Raw genomic sequence first — 24,601 nt, 5'->3', positions numbered from 1 at the left:
CTGATAGTTCGTTTTATTTGTATGTTTTTCTAATTTCACAGATGGTGACTGAGGAAGAAGCTTGTTGAGGAGGACACCCGGAGGTGAGCAGGTCAGACACAGTATCAGAAGAGTGACAGAGATGTGATTTCCTGTGTCATGGACATAGGCTGTCGTCTCTAGTGAGGAGTTTGTGTGGAGATGCAGCTTCCCTGGAGGTGGAGGAAAGAGGACACACCAACAGGTGGAACCAGCTGTGGGAAGTCATGGTTTTCAGGTCTGACGACGAGCTGAATTACCATAACCTTCAGACTGAATCAGAAAACCATTCTGAGGGTATTTGAAATGTCAGAAGCAGGGGAGATGTGATCACATGTGCAGAGGGCAGGGGTTGTGTCTCCATCAGACCCTCAGTGAGATGGTTCAAGTTACAATGTGCAGGGATGAAAGCACAGCGTTTGGGGACGGATTTAATCACTGATTCTGACACAGTGAGAGGGTAAGTTTTGCTGTCAGGAAGCAACGTTAATGTAAGAAGACACAGGAACTTTATCAATTGCCAGTTGTTTCGGAGAAGTGACCAATCTGTACGTTACCTTGACAGTATGGATATTCACAAGTGGTGACAAAAGGGTGCAGCCTGGTTTATTTCAGGCTGGAGAGGGGTGTGTAGTTTTGAAATCAATGCCTTGTGGTGCCACCGTCGTTAATTTGTCATGTCCAGAGTGATGGATCACACAGCACAGAAACAGACCTTTGGCCGGCCATACCTGTTCTGACCATCCACTCACTGTCTACACTGGTCCCAAATATCAGCACTTGGTTCATTGCCGACTGTATCTCAGCAGTTTCAATGCTCATCTACATCATAAATATTGTGAAGGGACCTGCTTCTATCACCTCGGGCAGTGTGTTCCAGATTTCAATTACCACCTGAGTGAACAATCTCTTCTTCACCTCTTCGTCCTCTGTTTAAATCTATGCCCTCTGATCCGTGACACATCTGTCCCAGAATCGCGGCTGATATGGGCATCGGTGAAGCCTTTGATGCGGTTCAGCATGGTAAGTTGCTGTGGAAAGTCAGATCACATGGGATCCAGGGAGAGCTGGCTGACTGGATGCACAGTTGTCTTGATGGTAGGAAGCAGACAGTGATGGTGGGAGGCTGTTTATTGGACTCAAGGCCCAGCCTAGTGAGGTTCCCCAGGGTTACATTCCATTGGGCTCATTATTCATTGATATTTAATTATATTTGCATTTGCACAGTTTGTTGAATTCTATGCTCTACTTGATCTTTCATTGATCCTGTTACTATTCTATAGATTTGCTAAGTGTTCCTGTAGGAAAAATAATCTCAAGGTTCTATGTAGTGACATATATGTACTCTGATAATAATATTTACTTTGAACATTTCTACTTGTCATCTAGATCAATAATTTGGTTGAGAATGTGCAGGGTGTGGATAGTAGGTTTGCAGCAAGTAAGTTCAAACAATTACTTTTTCTGAAAGATATTAAGTATAAACACTCCATCTTGTTTCCCTCTCTGCATTCGACCACCCCCTCCCCTTACTATCTTCCCTCTCTGCCCCATCTTCCCTCGCACCCCCACATTAGGCATATGTTCAGGGTTAAAGTGAATTCTTTCAGGGGAGTCTGAAGGGGAATTCTTCACTCAGTGGTTCATGGGAGTGTGGAATGAGCTGCCAGTGGAAGTGGTGGATGTGGGTTCGATTTAGACACTAAAGAGAAATTTGGGTGAGGACAATGGATGGGAGGTGTATGGAGGCTATGGTGCAGGTAATTGGAACTGGGCAGTAAAAACAGAAACAGGTCGGCATTCACTAGAAGGGCCGAAGGGCCTGTTTCAGTGCTGCTGGGCTCTGTGACTCCAATAATATTCTGATTTGTAATTTCCACAGTCAGTACTTTGCTGCTAATGACTGAACCCAGAAATTTACCCAAACAAGAATTGAAAGACTCTTAGCTGGCTACAAAAAGCATTTACAAGCTGTGATACTTGCCAAAGGGGGTATTACTAAGTACTGACCATGCAGGGTGCCCAAACTTTTGCTTCAGGCCCTTTTCCTTTTTTTGTTATTTTTAAACTGTAAAAGATGGAAATAAAACTGTAATCTTGCTTAAATTATTAAAGAAATGTGTCACCTTTAACTTTATGCCTTTTGGAAATCAGGTCATCTTTTACTCGCTTAGCTATTCACAGTAACAGAAATTTTGACCAGGGATGCCCAGACTTTTGCCTGCCACTGTGTATATCTTGTACCTTCTGAATTGCTTCCAGAAACTCCAGACATTGCTGCTCTGTCTTCATCCTTGCCCATGTTCTTTGCAAATCAATTTTGACCAATTTTTCTCTCATGCCTTTCTAATTCTTTTTATTCCACATCTGACTTTAGCTTCTCCTTCTCAAATGTCAAAGTGAATTTGAGCATATTAAGATCACTTGCCCCTAAGGGTTCTTTGAACTTCAGTGACCTAATTAATTCCAGTTCATTACAACACCCAATCCAGAATAGCTGATCACCAAGTGGGCTCAACCATGAGCTGCTTTAGAAAAGCATCTTGTAGGCATTCTAGGAATTCCTCCTCTTGAAACCAACATCATCCTAATGTTCTTAATCACCTGCATGACAATCCCCCATGACTATTGTAAGATTGCCCTCTTGGCACGCACTTTCTCTCTCCCATTGTCATTTGTGGACCACAGACTTACTATTGTTTAGAGGTGTCTACACATTTCCCATCAGGGATTTTTTTTTACATTTGCTCTTCCTTAATTCTACCCACAGATTCTACACATTCCAACCCTATGCCACCTCTTTCTAATGATTTTATTTAATATTTTAGCAACAGAGCCACACTATCCCACTACCAGCTTGTTCTTGGCTTGTTCTTTCAAGGAACATATAAGTATCTGGGAAACAAGAGGACCTACAGATGCTAGAAATCTAGAAAACTACATAAAAATTGCTGCAGGAGGTCAGCATGTCAGGCAGCATCTATGGATGGGATTCAACATTTCGGGCCAAGACCCATCATCGGGACTCTTGATACCCACGTATCTGGAATATCAACAAGCAAAGACAATAGAAAGTAGTGCAAAATAGGGAAAACTTTGACAAAATTTAGTTCAAGGCTTTAAAAACCTGCCACACAGAGCTCAATAGTTAACAAATACAACAAAGGCAAAAAATATTTTCATCATTTCCGACATTGACTTTTTTAATGAAAATATCTTAGTCCCATTTCAATCAGTAAAATTTAGAAAGATAAATAAGAACTGAAATGACAACTTTAGAAAAAGCCTATTTACACTCAGACCCACTTAAGATTAGCACTACCATGGACAGGAGGAGGAAGAGAAATAACACACATGGAAAAAAAAACACAACAGTCAGATAAAACTTCTGTAGCCTTCTGGTAAGCCTCAGGCTCGCTCAGCTTGGTTTCATCTCGGGGGAGCAGTCTCCGGCTCTGCCAAACTGGGTAATCGAGTTTGTGTGGATGCTGTGTGATGTACCCCACACCGCCAAATAACAGACAGTACACCATATGCCATTAAATGATTACACTTCATGAGTACTTCTTGGTGATGGGTTAGTAGAAACAAATACAATCAAGGCGCCAAGTCAGTAACTCCATCAGTTGTGTGCACAAATAAATCGTTGGAGGTCACGAATCAGGTATTCTTTCCTCCGAACTCTGCCGACCCTCGAATGGGACCACCCTCGGTGGTCGACCAAAACACTCCTCACGAGTCTGTCCTCGTCTCCTCTCCTTGCCGAAGACCCTGGGCCTCAGACTCCCGCTCGGGGTCTGTTCAGTCGCCCAGCTTACAGCATCTCGCGGGTCGCGTCTCCTCTCTCTGTCCCCGTCGTGCCTTCTGAACAAAGCCCACCAAAATCAATAGCTTTCACACACAAGAAAGAATAACATCTATTCTGTTGCTTAGCAATGGCACTCCAAAGTCATCTATGATTATAACCCAAATATGCTGCTACAGAGAACCCCTTACGTCAACAGTTAATATTACAGAGAAGCCATTTTATTAGCCGTAGCAGTTAACATGAAGAAGAAACCCCTTACACTACTAAGTATGTATTTTCATCAGAAATGAACAGGATTCAACGCTCCATGTCTGTATATGCAATTGTGATAAGAAATACAGACTAGAAAACTTAAATGAGAGGCTAACTCAGAAAAATAAATCATGAACATGGAAGAAAACATTAACCAGTGGAATGAGTTTGACCCTCCATGGGAGACATCCCAACGATCTGAGCAGACTAGATGTTGGCAAGGAAGTACCGAGTACAGGTGTCCCCACTTTTCGAACGTTCGCTTTACGAAACCTCACTGTTACGGAAGACCTACATTAGTACCCTGTTTTCGCTTTCAAAAGGTGTTTTCACTGTTACGAAAAAAAGATTCAGCGCGCGATAAAAGATCAGCGCACGATAAAAAATCAGCACGCCCCGAGCAGCCGCTCTCCCCGGATTGGGAACTGCTTTGCTTTAACATGTGCCTGTGAGCAGCCGTTTGCAAGATGAGTTCTATGGTATCGGAAAAGCCTGAAAGAGCTCGTTAGGGTGTTACACTTACGGTAAAAATAGACATAACTAAGCGTTTTGATCGTGCTGAACGAAGTAAGGACAATGTGAGTTTGGTTTGTGGAAGCTGACGAGCATGATGTTGTAGAGGTTTTGGAATCCTATCACCAAGTACTGACAGATGAAGAGCTGATGCAATTGGGAGAAAAAAGGATAACAATCGCAACCGAATGAGTAATGATAAATTACGACTTTAATTTTGAAAGGGTACGTTGGGTTAGGGGATATTTGCAGGATGGTTTGAGTCCTTACAAAGAACTGTGTGATAGGAAACTGCGCGAGGCTCAGCAGTCAAGCAAGCCTCCCATATCAGCCACAGCAGACGACGAACCTCGACCTTCGACATCGAGGCGAGCAGAGATAGAAGGTAAAGAGCTGCCTGCTCTAATGGAAACAGGTGACGAGATGACACCCCAGTGTCCCACCACCCCAACCCCTAGGCCATGGACAGATACCGATTCGCAGAGAATGCAAAGCCAGCCAGGAGGCACACAACACAAGAAAAAAGCCGAAATAAAAATGCTAATTAATTAGGTGCTGACACATAATTGTCAGCCCAGATCAGAGACGACGCAATCGGAAATCAGCACTCTTCTGGGCCGACAATAACGGGTGGCACCTAATTAATTAGCATGTTTGTTTTGGCTTTTTTTTTAAGATGTGCTGGATGCCTCCCGATTACCGCTGTACCCCTGCGTTCTTCGCGGCAATGTATCGGGTTGACGGCCTGGAGGGTGGGGGCCACTACACCAGACAACCAGCATCAATTCAGTCTAACACACCATCATCCGTGTGCTCTGCGCTGTCTTCCCAATTCCAGTAAGTGATACTACACTGTACATACATTATTTCTACTTTATATCGGCTGTGTATTTTTACGTGTTATTTGGTATGATTTTGCAGCTTCATAGCTTAAAGGTTACTGGAGAGCGCTTGCACCGTGTTTTTGCCAACAGCCCTTGCGTGAGATTTTCTGCCGACGGCGCTTACGTGAGATTTTCGCTACGGAGAACAGTTCAGTAATGATTGTGGAAAAGTATTTCTACTTTATATAGGCTGTGTATTTATCATATCATTCTTGCTTTTACTATGTGTTACTGTTATTTTAGGTTTTAAATGTTGTTTGGCATAATTTGGTAGGTTATTTTTGGGTCTGCGAATGCTCACAAAATTTTCCCATATAAATAAATGTTAATTCCTTCTTCGATTTATGACATTTCGGCTTACGAACTGTTTCATAGGAACACTCTACCTTCGGATGGCGGGGGAAACCTGTATCTAAACTGAGAGTTGGAGACCTCTTCCCAGATACAGAGGGATTCCTTGCAGAAGTACAGGACAAGGTGGTTAACAAAAAAAAATAAAAAAAATACGTACAATACAAACAAACGAGCAATCAATGCAGAAAATGCCAAGAGAAACCAGACACAATCAAACTCATTCCAGGATCCTGCAGCAGTTTAACTCAATCTGATTACCTATGCAGCTACAATCAAGTGGCAAATATCATTCACCAAAATCTTGCTTTAAAATACAAACTTAGGAATGACTACCATAACTTCATCAGAGCACCATAAAGCCTGATCCAGATCGGGACAGAATCTCACAATTTATATGATAACCAATACATTATTACACAGAGGGTAATCTAAAATAACCATCTGGATTTAATATTATGGGATAAACAAGCAGGAACAACTCCCTCAATAGATGTAACCGTTCCCAACACACACGTCCTCAACCAGTGGAGCATCTCACCACAGGTATTGTTTGTGTCGTCAGTCAGACAAACAAATTATTTTCTCTGTCAATCAGTTTCCAAATGTTGCTACTCTGTCATTCGTTACCACGCCCCACTGCTGATTCCCTTCTCCTCATCATACGTTCTCACCCCGACCATCGTCCAGAGCCCCAAACTCTGCCCTGTGCAGACCCGCCTCTGGTTTCTGATCCTGCTCCGTTGAACATCCAACTGATGGTTTCCCGTTCTGCTTTCAGTCTTTGGAGGACAGTGGTGTTCTCTAACAACCCTTTAGAAGCAGGAAAAAATGAACCATAATGTGGAAATAAGACCTGAATAAGGTGGTTAATTCCCAATGGCATTCTTCCTCAGCCCAGAGAATTGAGAGGCAAAGAACATCTCAGACAGAACTGCAGTCAGCTCAACTTCTTCAGTCTGCAGAAAATTCAAAGGAAACGTCTTCACCCAAGAGTGGTGACTGGAACCTATCCCACAGGGAGAGCGAAAGGAGAACAACAGTGGAGGATTTTAAAGGACTGTTGTGGATCACAATCACTGGCAGTGTCCAGCCAACCTCAGTTGACTCTCTACTGTACACTAGGTGTGTTATAAATTCACTAAGTACTGAAGACAGAGTTTAAAATAGAACTGATTTATTTGTCTCAGATCCAGAATATTAAACTCCAGTCCCATTAAAGGTGAATATGCAGAAGAAACTCCTCCCATGCCCAGTGACCAGGGTGCAGAACTGGGTGTGGTGAGCAGCAACAATAATTGCAGAGTTCAGCACCGACAGTCACTCTCAAAATTGCATTCAGCAACGGTGATGGACAAATATCCAGCATGCAGCTTATTGAAACTTTCTCCCCAGTGTGAACCTGGTAGTGTGTCACAAGGTTAGATTACTGAGTGAATCCCTTCCCCATTCACAACAGGTGAACGGCCCTCTCCCCAGTGTGAACACAATGATGCATATTTGGCGGAGATGGCTGACAGAATCTCTTCCCAAAGTCTGAGCAGGTGATCAGCCTCTAACCAGTGTGAACTCACTGGTGTGCCAACAGATCAGATGACTGACTGAATCCCTTCCCACAGTCTGACCAGGTGAATGGCCATTCCCCAGAGTGAACTGACTGGTGTCTCGGTAGGTGAGATGCCTGAGTGGATCCCTTCCCACAGTCTGAGCAGCTGAACAGTCACTCCACAGTGTGAACTCGCTGGTGACTCTGTAGGGTGGATGATCGAGTGAATCCCTTTCCACAGTGTGAGCAGGTGAACAGCTTCTCCCCAGTGTGAACTCGCTGGTGTGTATGTAGGTGAGATGACTGAGAGAACCTCTTCCCACAGTCTGGGCAGGTGAATGGCTTCTCCCCAGTGTGAACTGACTGGTGACTCAGAAGGTGAGACGATGTGGTGAATCCCTTCCCACAGTCTGAGCAGGTGAACGGCCTCTTCCCAGTGTGAACTGACTGGTGTCCTTGTAGGCTAGCTAACTGTGTGAATCCCTTCCCACAGTCTGAGCAGGTGAAAGGCTTCTCCCCAGTGTGAATTCGCTGGTGTGTCTGTAGGTTGGATGACTGAGTGAATGTCTTCCCACAGACTGAGCAGGTGAACGGCCTCTCCCCAGTGTGAACCGACTGGTGTCTCCGTAGGTGAGATGCCTGAGTGAATCCCTTCCCACAGTCTGAGCAGGTGAACGGCCACTCCCCAGTGTGAACTCGCTGGTGACTCTGTAGGTGGGATGACCGAGTGAATCCCTTTCCACAGTCTGAGCAGGTGAACGGCTTCTCCCCAGTGTGAACTTGCTGGTGTCTCTGCAGGTTGGATGACTGAGTGAATGTCTTATCACAGACTGAGCAGGTGAAATCCCTCACTGCAGTGTGAACTGACTGGTGAATCAGTAGGTGAGCTGATACGGTGAATCCCTTCCCACAGTCTGAGCAGGTGAATGGCCTCTTCCCAGTTTGAACTGATTGGTGTCTTCTGAGGTGAAATGACCGAGTGAATCCCTTCCCACAGTCCGAGCTGGTGAATGGCCTCTCCCCAGTGTGAACTGACTGGTGCCTTCTGAGGTGAAATGACTCAGTGAATCCCTTCCCACAGTCTGAGCAGGTAAATGGCCGCTCCCCGGTGTGAACTGACTGGTGCCTTCTGAGGGGAAATGACTCAGTGAATCCTTTCCCACAGTCTGAGCAGGTGAACGGCCACTCCCCAGTGTGAACTCGCTGATGTACCTTTAGCTTAGATGAGCAAGTGAATTCCTTCCCACAGTCTGAGCAAATGAATGGCCGCTCCCCGGTGTGAAGTCGCTGGTGAGCCATTAGTTCAGATGACCAAGTGAATCCTTCCCCACAAATTCAGCAGATGACCAGCCTCTGCCCAGTTTGAACTGACTGGTGTGTCCACAGGTGGGAAGACAGCCTGAATCCCTTCTCACACACAGAACAGGTGAATGGCCTTGTCCCAGTGCGAACTTGCTGATGTACCTTCATACGAGATGACGGAGTGAATCCATTCCCACTGTCTGAAGCAGATGAATGGGTTCCCCGCTGTGTAAAATGACGGGAATGCCAGTCGGTCAGATGATCGAATGAATCTCTTCGAATGAGTCTGAGCAGGAAGGATGATCGAGTGAATCCTTGCTCCACTTCTTAAATATCTGGTCAGAGACAGCAAAATTGGCGTGTTGTGTTCGAGATTCCCACAGACAAATTCCTTGTCATTTGTAACCTGTAAAAAGATTTACAAAATCCATCAATAGGTGTAGGACAACATTTCAAATGAGATCACTTGAGTTGCCAAGGTGTGATGTGACATCACACTGTTCCAGTGCAGTTCAACCCAAGTTGGAGAGAGAAATCATCTTCTAACTGGGCACAGTGCTTGTATCTGGAATGACCAACAAATTCTCTGATGCTCTTCCTGTCTCTATAAGAATGGGGTATTTCTGCCATCTCCAGTCTGTGACCTGGCTCAGTTTGACTCTCTCCATTGGTATTATTCCCTGTTCTCACTGAGCTGCATGGGTTCCTGGCCCCACAGTAATTGAAACACTCTCACACAAATAGCTGGCAGTGCATTCCACGCACCCACCACTCTCTGGGTAAAAAACTTACCCCTGACATCCCCTCGGTATCTATTAACAAACACCTTAAAACTATGCCCCCTCGTGTTAGCCATTTCAGCCCTGGGAACAAAAAATCTGGCTATCCACATGATCAATGCCCCTCATCATCTTGTACAGCTAAAAAATGCTCTAAACATCAACAAGGAAATCATACATTACTTTGAGGATTTGTTCGAAGTATACAAAGTTATGAGGGCATAGATAGGGTAAATGCAAGCAGCTTTTTCCACTGAGGTTGGTTGGGATGACAACCAGAGGTCATGGGTAAGGGGGGGAAGGTGAAAATTAAACAGAAACATTTGGAAAAGCTCTTTACTGAAATGGTCATGACGTGTGGAATGAGATGTCAGCACAAGTGGTGAATATGAGCTCAGTTTCACCATTTAAAAGTAGTTTGTTTGGGAGCCTGGATGGTAGGGGTATGGAGGGCGATGGTCTCGGTGCAGGTAGTTGCATCAGACAGCTTATGTGTTTTTTTCAGCATTGACTACATGGGCCAAATAGCCTGTTTCCATACTGAACCTCTCCATTTTTTTTTTATGACAGACAAGCTGGCCAAAATTTTTGGAAGGGAAAAGGTAGGAGTGACAAGGAGCAGCAATGGCTGGAGTTTCTGGGAGCAATTCAGGAGCTCAGTGATCAATACATCCCAAAGAATTGGAAGCATTGGAAAGGCAGGAGGACACAACCATGGCTGAAATGAGAAGCCAAAGCCAACATAAAAGCCAAAGAGAGGGCAAAAAAAAATAACAAAAACTATTGGGAAGCTTTTAGATATCTACAAATGACGAATAAAAGAAAAGTCAGATGAGCTCAGGGGGTGGAATTATGATATTGTAGTCATTAATGAGTCTTGGTAGCACCCAACAGTCTGAGGCATTTAGAGGAACAAAATATCCGGAGACTCAATATCTCTTGAAAACCAAGGTTCCCTGCACCAGTTACCTTTCAACTATTATTTTGGTAGGCACATACAAACTCCACACTGTCAAAATTTCACTTCTGAAGACCTTCCTCTTACATAGAAAATAGGTGCAGGAGTAGGCCATTCGGCCCTTCGAGCCTGCACCGCCATTCAGTATGATCATGGCTGATCATCCAACTCAGAACCCCGCCCCAGCCTTCCCTCCATACCCCCTGACCCCCGTAGCCACAAGGGCCATATCTAACTCCCTCTTAAATATAGCCAATCAACTCTGGCAATTAATCCTTTGCCAGAGAACAGCCTGTCCCAAACCACACTTGTCAGATCCTTTCTGACACCATCAAAATTGTCCTTTCTCTAATTTAGAATCTCAACCTATGATCCAGACCTCTCTTTTTCCATATTTACTTTGAATCTCATGGAATTATGATCACTAATTTCTGTCACCAGCCATGGATTATTTCCTCACAGCTTATTGCACACTTCTGGATCAGGAATTCTACGCAATGATTAAGGGCACATTTGACAAACTCTACCCCATCTACTTTTACAGTATGGGAGTCCCAGTCAATATATAGAAAGTTAAAATGAGTTACTGAATCAACCTTTGTTTCTTGGCATGGTCTGCAATCTCTCTACAAATTTGTTCCTCTAAATCCCTCAGATTGTTGGGTGCAACCAAGGCCCAATAATGGTTATGTCATGGTCCGGTCTGTGAAGTCCACATTCCGGTTCATGGTCTGGTCCGTGGACTCAGGACTCCGGGTCTTCCAGCTGTCCCTCGTTTGGTTGAATTAATCACAGGCACCTGATTCGAATCTGGGGCTTGCAACGTAAGTAGCGCTGGGGTCGAGTGTGGGCGGCTGGTTTGTCTTGTCAGGCCCCCTTGGAGCAACCTGCTGATGGAAGGCTAGTGAAACCATTTGTGATCTCTAGGCCTGGTTGGAGGACCACCGCTTCATGGAGCCTTGTTACCACTCATTTTACAGTACCCTTTGTGGTATGGACTTGGCTGTTTCCTGAGCCAGCTAAGTGGCCGTCAGCCACTCTGAGCTAGATCGGGATCCGGGTGTTTCCGTGGCCAGCTGAGGTTGCTGGCCGAAATGAGACTCGGAGCTTCCCCGGAGCAGAGATGGAACTGTCTGTCATTCTTTGGTGTTTGTCTCTCCTTGTCCTCGCCTCCGTGGGGTAAGACAGGCCATTTTTCCGTTGCCCTGCAGAGGGTCCTGTCTTGTCTTGTCCTGTCCTCGCCTCCGTGGGGTAAGTCCGCCCGTTCTGCCGTTACCTGCGGAGGGTCTTGTCTTGGCCTCGATGGGGTAAGTTGGGCCGTTCTAACGTTGCCCCGTGGAGGGTCTTGTCTCTCCTTGTCCTCGCCTCCGTGGGGTAAGTCAGGCCGTTTTGCCATTGCCCTGTGGGGGGATCTGTCTTGTCTTGTCCTCACCTCAGTGGGGTAAGACAGGCCGTTTTGCCATTGCCCTGCGGAGGGTCTTATCTTGTCCTGTCCTCGCCTTGGTGGGGTACGTCCGGCCGTTCTGCCGTTACCTGACGGAGGGTCTTGTCTTGTCCTCGCCTCGGTGGGGTAAGTCCGGCCGTTCTGCCGTTACCTGACGGAGGGTCTTGTCTTGTCCTCGCCTCGGTGGGGTAAGTCCGGCCGTTCTGCCGTTACCTGACGGAGGGTCTTGTCTTGTCCTCGCCTCGGTGGGGTAAGTCCGGCCGTTCTGCCGTTACCTGACGGAGGGTCTTGTCTTGTCCTCGCCTCGGTGGGGTAAGTCCGGCCGTTCTGCCGTTACCTGACGGAGGGACCTGTACCACCTTCGTGTGGAGATGAAGTTCAGTCCCGGCTTGTCTTAGGACAAGTCCCGACTCGATGTCTACGTTCTGTCCTGTCTCATGTTAGTGTCGTGTTAATGATGAGTCCCGGCTTGTCGAAGGATAAGTCCCGGCTCTGTGTTGATGTTCGGTTCCCGGTCTGTCTCTGAGCTCCGAGAACCCAAGCCTCGACGATCCCACAGCCCAGCTCCGAGAACCCAAGCCTCGACGATCCTGCAGCCCAGCTCCGAGAACCCAAGCCTCGACGATCCCGCAGCCCAGCTCCGAGAACCCAAGCCTCGACGATCCCACAGCCCAGCTCCGAGAACCCAAGCCTCAACGATCCCGCAGCCAAACTCCCAGCCTGCAAGCCAAGCTCAAGACCCAAGACCCCAGCCTGCAAGCCAAGCTCAAGACCCAAGACCCCAGCCTCAAGCCTCAAGAGCAAAGACCCCAGCCTGTCTCCAAGCTCAGTCCTCTAGACCCCAGCCATGTCCTGTCCTGAAGCCATGTCATGTCCTTGCCTGGTTCTGGGGTCCGAGCCCGAGGCAAGACCCAGGTTCTGTGTCCTTATCCAGCCTCAGGCTCGGAGTACAAGCCTTATCTCCTAGTCCATGGTTCCTAGTCTTGGTGCCGCTTTCCCTAGCCCAAGTCTGCATTCCTGTCCCTGCTCCTGGTCTGAATCCTGTCACATCCCTACTCTAGTCAAGTCCAGATCCTTGTACTTCAGTGTCTGTGTCTCGCATTTTGGTCTGATCCCAACGCCCCTATTGTGACAACAGGAGACAGGTAGTTGGTCACTTGTTATACCGGGTCTCCCATCAGAGGCACTGGGAAATTAAATTCAGCTAGCAGAGCATCTCAAGAGAGAAATATTGAGAAATCACTTTCACCATTTGGCCACAGACCAGACATGGATCGGGGTATTAAAACAGAATCAGAATCAGGTTTAATATCACCGGCATGTGATGTGAAATTTGTTAACTTAGCAGCAGCAGTTCAATGCAATACATAATCTAGCAGAGAGAGACAATAATGAATAAAATTAAAAATAATAACAATAATAATAAATAAACAAGTAAACCAATTACAAATATTGAATAGATTTTTTTTTAAAGTGCAAAAACAGAAAGACTGTATATTTAAAAAAAAAAGTAAGATAGTGTCCAAAGATTCAATGTCCATTTAGGAATCGGCTGGCAGAGGGGAAGAAGCTGTTCCTGAATCACTGACTGTGTGCCTTCAGGCTTCTGTACCTGCTTTCTGATGGTAACAGTGAGAAAAGGGCATGCCCTGGGTGCTGGAGGTCCTTCATAATGGACGCTGCCTTTCCGAGACCCCGTTTCCTAAAGATGTCCTGGATACTTTGTAGGCTAGTGCCCAAGATAGAGCTGACTAGATTTACAATCTTCTGCAGCTTCTTTCGGTCCTGTGCAGTAGCCCCTCCATACCAGACAGTGATACACCAAACCAGACCACAAGTTTATCTGAAATGAAGTGTCTCCTGATCCTCAGCCATTTCCAAGGCTGGCAATGTTCTTGGCTCAGTTACAGAAAACAGAGTTAGGAAAAATTCCCCTCATCTACTTTCCGCATCGAGGGGGCAATTGATAGCTGCCCTGCCAAAACCTGAAATGTTATATCATCACACAATTTCTGAAATCCCGGAAATGCTCTTATCACCTGTTTCTGAATTTTATAAATGGAAGTTGGAGATGTCTTTCACCTCTAAACAGGCTCTGAAGTGCAACGAAACCCTGAGCCTGGACTTTTACTTAAAACAACACCGTTGTCACATTCCTGTTTGTGTTTCACTCTCAACCTGCTGATTCAGGGTCTCCGGCTCCTTTCACTCAGGTGGAGCTTTGCCTGGTGAACGGAGTCATTCGACCATTACTGGTGTCAGGTCCCTGCGCTGGGACTGTTGGACTGATCGATTACACAAAGCCGCTTTACCAGTGGCATCAATGACACTGCTTGATGAAACTTTTCTCTGCCCTGTTAGCGCCTGTGTAAGTTTCTTCATCTGAACTATTGTGCACCACAGGGCAGAGGTTTAATTATAAAGATCCCAGTGAACGTACCTGTAGCCATTCTGATTCTGACTAACGATTGTTGATTGTTGTCCTCTTGTTTACATTTGGTCACGGTGTAGGACAGCCCCGCCTGCTAGTGATGCCCTGAATTACACAAAACAAGCAGACAGTGAGTCAGACGGAGTAGGAATACTTTGCAAATGTGACAGTATTGCCATCCCCTGTATCAGAGCAGCAGTTCACTTAGGGACCAAACATTCCCTGTTAACTGTTACCACGTCTGCATGTCTGTCCAGTGATATCTGGCAAATCCTACTGATAGAGTCACAGAGCAACAGATCACAGACACAGACCCTTCAGCCCAACGAGACAATGCTGACCACATTGCCCACGGAGATGGCCCCAATTTCCTGTGTTTGATCCATTTCCCTCCTGGCCTCTTCACTCTATCTACACATCCCAAATGCTTCTAGAATTATACAATTGTGCTGCCTCGTCCACTTCCTCTGTCCGTACCCTCCACATCATCACCAGCCTCTGCATGAAACCGTTGCTGCTCCTGTTGGTTTTACTATCTATTTACCACTCCTCTGCCCATTTAGATCCCCTATAAACTACGATAATCTTCACCGTGAGTACCATCTACTAATTTTGTGTCATCTGTGAACTTACTGGTCAAGCTTGTGCACTTGCATTCAAATCATTGCTATCAAATAACGAATATCAAATGTCCCAACTTGTAGCTTTGTGGTACACCACTAGTTACCCGCCCCCATTCTGAGGAGAAGCCTTCAACCACCACTCTTTGCTTGCGACCTTCAAGGCAATTTTTAAATCCATCTAACTTTCTCTCTCTGTACCGCATGGGACCTTATCTCCCAGACCAAGCTGTCATGAGGCATCTTGCCAAAGGCTTTACTGTAGTTCAATGTACAACATCCACTCCCCCACCCTCACTGACAATCATCTTCAAAACCTTAAAATGTATTGTTCAACACAACTTTCCATGCACAATGCCATGGTGACTCCTGATCAGTCTCTGTCGATCCAAGTGTTGGTAGATATTCTGTGTGTGATCGGTCCATATTGTGGAAAATTATCTCCGGCACCTCCCCTTCCATTTTCTCCACTTACCACCAAAAAACCAAAGTGGCACCCCGTAGTAAGCTTATGTTTCTCCAAATGCTCAAAGTTTCTGTCCCCAAGTATCCGTTCCAAGGGTTGGCCCACCCCCTGATGTAACACTCACTGGTCTATAATCCCCAGGATTAAACCTACTGGGTTTATTGAATTACAGAACAACATTTGACAGCCTCCAATCATGTGTTACTACCCCTGTGGCCAGAGAGGATACAATGATCATTGTCAATGCCCCGTAACCTCCCCCCTCACTTCCTGTAGTAACGTGGTGTGTATTGGTAGATTCAACAACATCTCTTTCTGAACGTTTCCATGCTGCTATGTTATCGTCACAATCACTGTCCATCTCATTGGTAACTCTGAAGCAAAGCATTCATTAAACATCTTGCCAATCACCGCATCCTCCAGGCACATTTCCACCTTTGCTCCTGAGTAGTCCGAGTCCTACCCTCAATCTATTCACCATCCTCTTCTTCACCCACATGTAGAATGCCTTGAGCTTTCCTTTATCCTACTTCCCAAGGACTTCAAGTTCCCTTTGACCTCTAAGTCACTTCTTAAGCTCCATCCAGGCTACCTTATAATTCTCTGGAGCCTTGCTTGAATGTTGCTTCCTAAACCTAAATAATGAGTCCTTTTCCCTGTTGCTTAAATGTTCCCATCTCTTGTGAACCACGGTTTGTTTATATAAACATTCTTTCACTTTTTGTGGAACAAATCTACCTCGAACTGCATTGAGGTGTTCCTGAAACAGCCTTCACAGTTCCATTGTGCATTTCCCTTTAAAAATGTTTTCCCAATTTACACTCTCAAGTTGCTCCGAATACCATTGCAACTATCCATCCACTAATTAAATACTGTCTCGTAGGGTCTGCTATTATCCTTGTCCATGACCATGATAAAAGTTGGGGTGTTGTGGTCACTGTCTCAAAAGGGTCACCCATTGTGACATCAGTCACCTGACCAGCATCATTGCCTCATACTAGATACAGTACGGCAACTCCTCGAGTTAGCCCATACACATACTGTGTCAAGAATCCTTCCTGGACACACAACACATTCTGCCTCATTGACACATTTTGGAGCAAGGAGGTGGAATCAACATCAGGAAAGTTGAGATCAACAATGATAACAACCTTCTTGCTTCTGCACCTTTCCCAACGCTGCCAAGTTATCTGCTCTCATTATCCCCGTGGCTTTGGGGGAGGCCTATAGAATACTCACAGAATGATAGCCCCCTTCCTATTTCTGAATTTCACCCACATCGATGTCCTCTGTTTATGTAGCTGTGATACCATCCCTAATTAGTACAGACAATTCTCCCCCTTTCACCCCCCACCCCCATATGTATTATGAAACAACTAAAACCTGGAGCATCAAACACCAATCCTGCCCTTGTAACAGTCACGTCTGTGTAATGGTGATAACATGTACCATCCATGTTCTAAGTTACTTTTATTCTTAATACTTGTTGTATTGAATTAAACACATTTCTAACTCACTACCTGATGCCCTGTCCACAACCGATCCTTCCACAGTCTGCTCAGACTGTGGGAAGGGATTCATTCAGTCATCTCAACTGAAGGTACATCAGAGAGTTCACACCAGGGAGAGACCATTCACCTGCTCAGTCTGTGGGAAGGGATTCACTTGCTCATTTAATCTGAAGGTACACCAGCGAGTTCACACTGGGGAGAGGCCGTTCACCTGCTCAGACTGTGGGAAGGGATTCAAACTGTTCGCTCACCTACTGACACATCAGCGAGTTCACACTGGGGAGAGGCCGTTCACCTGCTCAGACTGTGGGAAGGGATTCAAACTGTTCGCTCACCTACTGACACATCAGCGAGTTCACACTGGGGAGAGGCCGTTCACCTGCTCAGACTGTGGGAAGGGATTCAAACTATTCGCTCACCTACTGACACATCAGCGAGTTCACACTGGGGTGAGGCCGTTCACCTGCTCAGTGTGTGGGAAGGGATTCACAAAGTCATCTGCTGTACTGAGACACCAGTCAGTTCACACTGGGGAGAGGCCATTCATCTGCTCAGTGTGTGGGAAGGGATTCATAGAGTCATCTCAACTGAAGATACATCAGCGAGTTCACACCGGGGAGAGGCCGTTCACCTGCTCAGACTGTGGGAAGGGATTCACTTGCTCATCTCATCTACTGAGACACCAGTCAGTTCACACTAGGGAGTGACCATTTACTTGCTCAGTCTGTGGGAAGGGATTCAATTGGTCATTTCACCTGCTGACACACAGGGAAATAGCCGTTCACCTGCTCTGTCTGTGGGAAGGGATTCATTACGTCATCTCAACTGAAGGAACATCAGCGAGTCCACACTGGGAAGGGGCTGATCACCTGCTCAGACTGTGGGAAGAAATTCTCTCAGCCAAATCAACCAATTGGGCATCACTGAGTTCACACTGGAGAGAGGCCGTTCACCTACTGTGAATGTGGTGAAGGATTTGTGGTGGACATGGACTGTGCCTTTAAATGAGAGAGAGAGAGAAACTGTCTACAGTACTGCTGCCTGCTTCCTGGTTGCCATGGTGAGAGAGAGGCGGAGTTATGTGATGGACAGTTCGATGTTCACAGTTGCTTCTTGGTTGCCATGGTGAGAGAGAGGCGGAGTTATGTGATGGACAGTTCGATGTTCACAGTTGCTTCTTGGTTGCCATGGTGAGAGAGAGGCAGAGTTATGTGATGGACAGTTCGATGTTCACAGTTGCTTCTTGGTTACCATGGTGAGAGAGAGGCGGGGTTATGTGATGGACAGTTCGATGTTCACAGTTGCTTCTTGGTTGCCATGGTGAGAGAGAGGCGGAGTTATGTGATGGACAGTTCGATGTTCACAGTTGCTTCTTGGTTGCCATGGTGAGGGAGAGGCGGAGTTATGTGATGGACAGTTGGATGTTCATGGTTGCTTCTCGGTTGCCATGGTGAGAGAGGCGGAGTTATGTGATGGACAGTTTGATGTTCACAGTTGCTTTTGGTTGCCATGGTGAGAGAGAGGCGGAGTTATGTGATGGACAGTTCGATGTTCACAGTTGCTTCTTGGTTGCCATGGTGAGAGAGAGGCGGAGTTATGTGATGGACAGTTCGATGTTCACAGTTGCTTCGTAGCGTGTTTATTTAAGCAAGGTCAGATGACTCTCCCAGAGACACACAGTGGGACACCGGTTACAGCGACCGGTCAGTGAAAGGAGGCCAGTGACAGAGGAGTCACTGGGTGGAACTTTCGAGTGCCCACAAGCGTGGGTTGAGGATCGATCAGGGTAATTGATCAGTGGGTATCACGGTGTGTGGATGGGCTGACCCTGTGGAGGCTACCGGTGTGTCTACCCTTGCCTGGGTGGTAGCTCACCCTCGAAGACGGTCCCCTTAGTGATAAGCTGCGTTTGGCTAACTCGAGAGTGGATTCTGAGCCTGACGATGGAAGATCAACGGTACCTGTTTACTCGTTCTTCTCCTAGTGTGGTTTTCACCTTGGATTACAAATACCTTCCTCACACACACCAATTCCGTGGATTGAACTGAACTTCCTTACATTTCCATCGTAAGACTTTAACTCTTGCCACCCAAGCTTTAACGAGTTTGGGAATTATATTTACACACATATAGATGTGTAACACTGCTGACTTTTGATTTACCTGGTTTAAATTACTATATTAAGTAGTTACTAATAAACAGTGGTTTATAATATCAAAACCAGACTCAAGGTGTGCTCTATTGCAGCTGGTTCATTTAAACTGTTGCTTTTATGTAACATAATTGGGGCCTGCGTCCGGGATATGAAGAAATTGGTTGGGGGCTGAATTGATTGATTAATGATCGATCTGATTGGGGAAATCTCCTTTGATTTGTTTGAGTGGAAGATCAGCAGCAATGGAGGTTGATGGGTTTCTGACAAAGCCAACCCCTGAAGCATTGGATGGCGCAAAGAGGGTTGTGCTGTTGGAAATTGCTCACAAGTTAAAACTTCAGGTGAGCACTAAAATGAGGAAGGCTCAGGTACAGACATTAATAGTGGAGTGTTATGTATCTAAGGAAGTGTTTGACGGAGATGTGTTGGAAATGTTTGCTGAAAGTAAACCTACTGGGGCTGAGCTGCAGCTCCCGTTAGAAAAATTAAAAAGGGAGGCTGAGGATAAGCAAAGACAGCATGAGTTACGACTAAAACAGTCCGAGGCTGAGGAAGCGGACAAACAGAGGGAAGAGGCAGAAAGACAGAGGTGGTTCGAGGTGGAGGGATGGCCACAAGGAGATTCAGTGCCAGATCCTGGTGACAAGTTTAGTGCCAGTCGAGAAGTTAAGTTGGCACCTCCATTTGATGAAGCAGAAGTTGATAAGTCCTTCTTGCAGTTTGAAAAAGTGGCTCAGAATCGAAGGTGGCCGAAAGACAGCTGGGCTGTTGTGTTACAAAGTGTAATTCAGCAGAAAGCCCAGCAAGGGTAGTCTGCCCTAACACTTGAAGAAGCAGCTGATTATGACTCAGTGAAAAAGGCTGTGCTCAAGCCTTATGAGTTGGTTCTGGAGGCTTACAGACAAAAGTTTAGAGATTTGAGGAAATCTGGGAACCAAACGTATGTGGAATTTGCCAATGAGAAGTTTGTGTACTTCAGTCGTTGGTGTACCTCCGATGGGGTAAATGGGGATGTTCACAACTTGAAAGAGTTGGTTTTGATCGAAGAATTTAAAAGGTGCGACCCTGATGAGATGAAGACGTACCTGGATGAAAAGGATGTTGCCATTTTGCAGGAGTCTGCTAGATTAGCAGATGAGCTTGTTTTGACCCACAAGGTTAAGTTTACCTCGGGTGAGAGCTTCCAAGAGAGTAGCTGGGATGACCAGGGTAAACTAGAAGTGGAAGCTGGGACTAGTGATGAAAGCCTGGAACAGCAGGCAGTCCCAGTTGCCTGGGTTCAGATTGTTGAAGCATCTGTAAATCCGCAGGATGCTGAGCATTGTGTTGAAGCTCAGTTAAAACCTGAAATGTCTGATTTGGTTGGAAAGGAATTCAGTCCTTTTGTGAAGTCTGGATTGGTTTCAGGACCTTTGACCTTGCTGAGGGAACAGTAGTTTGATGAGAAAGTGCATGATAGTCTGCTAAATCATGTTATTGGAATTTGAAAATAAACAAGTTGTTTCCCATGATGGGGGAGTCTAGTACGAGAGGGCATGGCTTAAGGATTGAAGGGCGCCCTTTCAGAACAGAAATGCGAAGAAATTGTTTTAGTCAGAGGGTGGTGAATCTATGGAATTTGTTGCCACGGGCAGCAGTGGAGGCCAAGTCATTGGGTGTATTTAAGGCAGAAATTGATAGGTATCTGAGTAGCCAGGGCATCAAAGGTTATGGTGAGAAGGCAGGGGAGTGGGACTAAATAGGAGAAAATGGATCAGCTCATGATAAAATGGCGGAGCAGACTCGATGGGCCGAATGGCCCACTTCTGCTCCTTTGTCTTATGGTCTTATGGTCTAAGTTTGTGGTTTTGAGAGACAGGGCTTGGAGACTTCTCAAAACAAAGTGGAGTGTTATTTTGACCAGGGGAGACCATCTGCGGATGTTGTCATGGGAACATACGGAACAAAAGGTCTTGGGGAATGGAACAAATGATTTGTTTGAAATTTGGGTTGAGTATCGATCCAGGGTATTGATAAGTGACTCTCACAAGCAGGCACACAGTGGCAGCGGGTGGAAGCCGTTGCAGAGAAGGGGAGAGGAAGGTTTGAAACAAAGAACAGAGTGACAAGGCATCACTGTTTGGACTCTCCCAACAGCCCACAAGGGTGGGTTTGGTTATTGATTCCAGCGAATACGAATGTGTGATTGTCACATAGTTTGATCCACTGGAGTGGGTGTTTCTGGTTAGGGGAATAACGTTTGTGAATACCACTTCTGTTTTACCCTTTCCTGGGTGTGGTAGTTCAGTGGAAGACGGTACCCCTGTGGCAAATCACTGCTGGAGTTACTCCGTATGTCGTGGAACTGGACAAGTGGCTTTCACGTTGTGTGACTGGGGCAACCCTGTGGAATCTACCTGTGTGTGTTACCCTTGCCTGGGTGGTAGTTCCCCCTGAACACGCTACCCCTGCGATAAGCTATCTTTTGGTGATAATCCATACGTGGATTCTGGTTGAGTGTCCTGTGGTCACCACTTTGGGATGACCTGTAGCTGAATTCGGGCGTGGTATTGTGGTAACCACTCGTGTCAAAAGGATATTCCGTGAAGATCACTGTAGGAGATACTTCGTGTGTGGATCTGGGAACGACAGAGATAAAACCTGCAGCTATTTTTATCCTGTTTATCATCGAGGAAAACAATGTAATTGCCTTCTCTCGACATTCACCTTTGGGATACAAAGGTAGGGCTCTCAGTACCATTGACCTCTGTTTCAGGACTGCTGCAGGTGAAGTTTCGCCGAAGCCTTACTTGAAGTATGTGTCTGATATGAAGAAGGAGCTGCAAAGGGCTTATGAGCTGGCTGGGGAGGCAGCTGCCAAGAAGAATCGGAGAAATAAGAAGAGGTGTGACCAGAAAGTGAAGTTCTCCCAACTCCTGCCGGCAGACCGAGTCCTCGTAAGGAATTTGGGATTTCCTGGGAAGCACAGGTTGGCTGATCGCTGGTCGGGCACACCCTATCTGGTGGAGAGTCAGTTGCCCAACTTACCGTTTTCCAAGTGCAGCCCGAGGATGGGAAGGGGCCGGTCAAGATTCTCCATCGGAATCATCTGTCGCCCCTGGGGTGAGATGTACAGGTGGAACGGGAGCCCCAGGTGCCGGCTACACCCAGTACTGGGACTCTGCGTCCACGTGGGATGGAGGAAGAGCCCACACCGGGAGAAACAGGCCCGCTCAGAGGAGGATGATGACTCGGACAACTGGTGCATGTGGCTGTTCGCTGAGGCCCCCGTGATTGAGGGGGAGGCTCCTGGCCCTTCCCCCACTGGGTTAGACGGGGTAAGAGGGGCTACTGATGGGCCGTCAGGGGTACCACAGGGCGTTGAAGAGGATGATGTGGGGCCCGAGTGAGAGATAGAGGGTTCCGAGGTGCAGAGGGGTTTGGGTGACCACTCGCAGGAGGGTTCACCTCATCGTTTCCATGAGTCTCCTGTAATGTCCGAGGTGGAGGAGTTAGAGGAGGTCACAGAGAAGTAAGGATCCCCCCACATAGGTTGGCCTTGATAGCGCCCAGGGAACAGGGTGTGATCTCCACTGTTTCGGGGAGTTTTGTCACTGCTTTCCGCACTTGGGTTGGGCTCTGTGTTTTGCAGGAAGGGTTGGCAAATTATCTGAGCATCATGAGGACATGACTAAATTCGGTGGGGGGAGAATGTAGGGCTCTCAGTACCATTAACTGTGGTGTTAGCTGTTGAGACTAACAAAATGGCTTCTCTGTAATGTTAATACTGTCATGGGTTTCTGTAGCTGAAATGTTTGGGTTAGATTATTTAGATTATGAGGACACTCAGTCCTCATTTATTGTCATTTAGAAATACATGCATTAAGAAATGATACAATGTTCCTCCAGAGTGATATCACAGAAAAAAGGACAAACCAAACACTAACACTGACAAGACCACATAGTTATAACATATAGTTACAGCAGTGCAAAGCAATACCATAATTTGATAAAGAGCAGACCATGGGCATGGTAAAAAAAAAAATTTCAGAGTTCCCATCAACTCCCGATAGTCCCGATAGCAGGCGGCAAAAAGGAGAAATTCTCCCTGCCGTAAACCTCCAGGCGCCGACAACTGCCGATGCATGGACGTACCTGACCACAGCAGACTCTGAGTCCGTCCGAAAACTTCGAGCTTCCGACCATCCTCTGCCGAGCACTTCGACCCGCCCCGGCTGCCAAGCAGCAGGCAAAGCCAAGGACTTGGGGCCTTCTCCTCCGGAGATTCTGGATCACACAGTAGCAGCGGCAGCGAAGAAGGCATTTCAGAAGTTTCTCTGTGCTCTCACGTCTGTCTCCATCAAATCAGGATTGTGCACGGCACCCTACTTGACAAGTAACAGATATCATCCACTGGAGTGGCCGCTGCGCGCTGCGTCACGCCGCCATCTTCTCCTCCTCCTGCCGATACGGGTGGAACTAATCACTGGAGAATTGTTATGTTATCTTGTATGTGTGAGCTCAGCGGGAGTTTGTTGTCTTTTTCGGGATGCGAGCGAGGAGGACGGACGTGTGAGGAGCGGACAGCGGTTCCAGGGTGGCGGATACTGGAAGTTGGCGGTTCGGACAGTGGCCAAAGGCTCGGAGGGTCGTTGTGGATGGAACCGGAGGTGTGAGCTCTAACGTATTAAAACATTATGTGCACAAACTGATAAACTTACTGCTTTGGTGCCTTTAGGTTATCTGTTTCTACTAACCCATCACTAAGAAATAACAAAATGTTGTAATTATTTACTCGCCTCTGGTGTATTGTCTGATACTGTGTTGGGAGCGTGCACTGGGGGCGGAGGGGGCATTTCACTGTGTTTACACCGAAGTATTGCACTAGTGGCAGGGTGACAGCAGTTCACCCTAGACGAACGGGGGTAAATTGGGGCACAGACGTTACACAAACATCTCTCATCAATTAACCTGAGGATTGAACTGAACTTCCTTACATTACCATCGTAAGACTTTAACTCTTGCCACCCGAGCTTTAATGAGTTTGGGAATTATATTTACATATATACACTTAACATTGCTAACTTTTGATTTACCTGGTTTAAGTTACTATATTAAGTAGTTACTAATAAATAGTGGTTTTTAACATTAAAAACAGACTCCAGGTCTGCTCTATTGCTGCTGGTTCATTTAACCCGTCACGGGGTACGTAACAAGCCTCTCCTTCTCTAATGTCAGGATGAATTTGATCATATCAAGATCACTTGCCCTGAAGGGTTCTTTGAACTTAAGTGACCTAATTAATTCATTACAACACCCAATCCAGAATAGCTGATCCCCACGAGGGCTCAACCATGAGCTGCTCTAAAAAAGCATCTTGTTGGTATTCTAGGAATTCCTCCTCATGAGACCAATACCATCCTCATTTTCCTAATCACCTGCATGATAATCCCCCATGTAACATTGCCCTTTTGGCATGCATTTTCTATCTCCCATTGTAATTTGTGGAAAACATACTACTGTTTGGAGGTCTCTATACAATTCCCATCAGGGATTTTTTTTTACATTTGCTGTTCCTTAATCCG

General features: G+C 46.4%; 1 protein-coding gene across 1 annotated transcript; it reads right to left on the bottom strand.

The window, feature by feature from the left end:
• Window positions 1-3,194: 3,194 nt before the first annotated feature.
• Window positions 3,195-15,013, bottom strand: LOC140208227 (uncharacterized). The gene is made up of 3 exons (XM_072276745.1): window positions 14,296-15,013; window positions 6,501-9,080; window positions 3,195-3,882 (listed from the first exon to the last, which is right to left on the bottom strand). The coding sequence occupies exon 2, from the start codon at window positions 8,669-8,671 to the stop codon at window positions 7,547-7,549; it is 1,125 nt and encodes a 374-aa protein (XP_072132846.1). The 5' UTR covers window positions 8,672-9,080; window positions 14,296-15,013; the 3' UTR covers window positions 3,195-3,882; window positions 6,501-7,546.
• Window positions 15,014-24,601: the final 9,588 nt, after the last annotated feature.

This window comes from Mobula birostris, chromosome 13 (assembly GCF_030028105.1).
Source record: "Mobula birostris isolate sMobBir1 chromosome 13, sMobBir1.hap1, whole genome shotgun sequence".
Classification (NCBI taxonomy): domain Eukaryota; kingdom Metazoa; phylum Chordata; class Chondrichthyes; order Myliobatiformes; family Myliobatidae; genus Mobula; species Mobula birostris.
The sequence above is the reverse complement of the archived record's forward strand: the minus strand, read 5'-3'. Positions and strand labels throughout refer to the sequence as shown.

Excerpts from the sequence above, each read along its gene's own strand:
- LOC140208227 (XM_072276745.1), bottom strand. The coding sequence starts at position 8,671 with ATGGCTCACCAGCGACTTCACACCGGGGAGCGGCCATTCATTTGCTCA.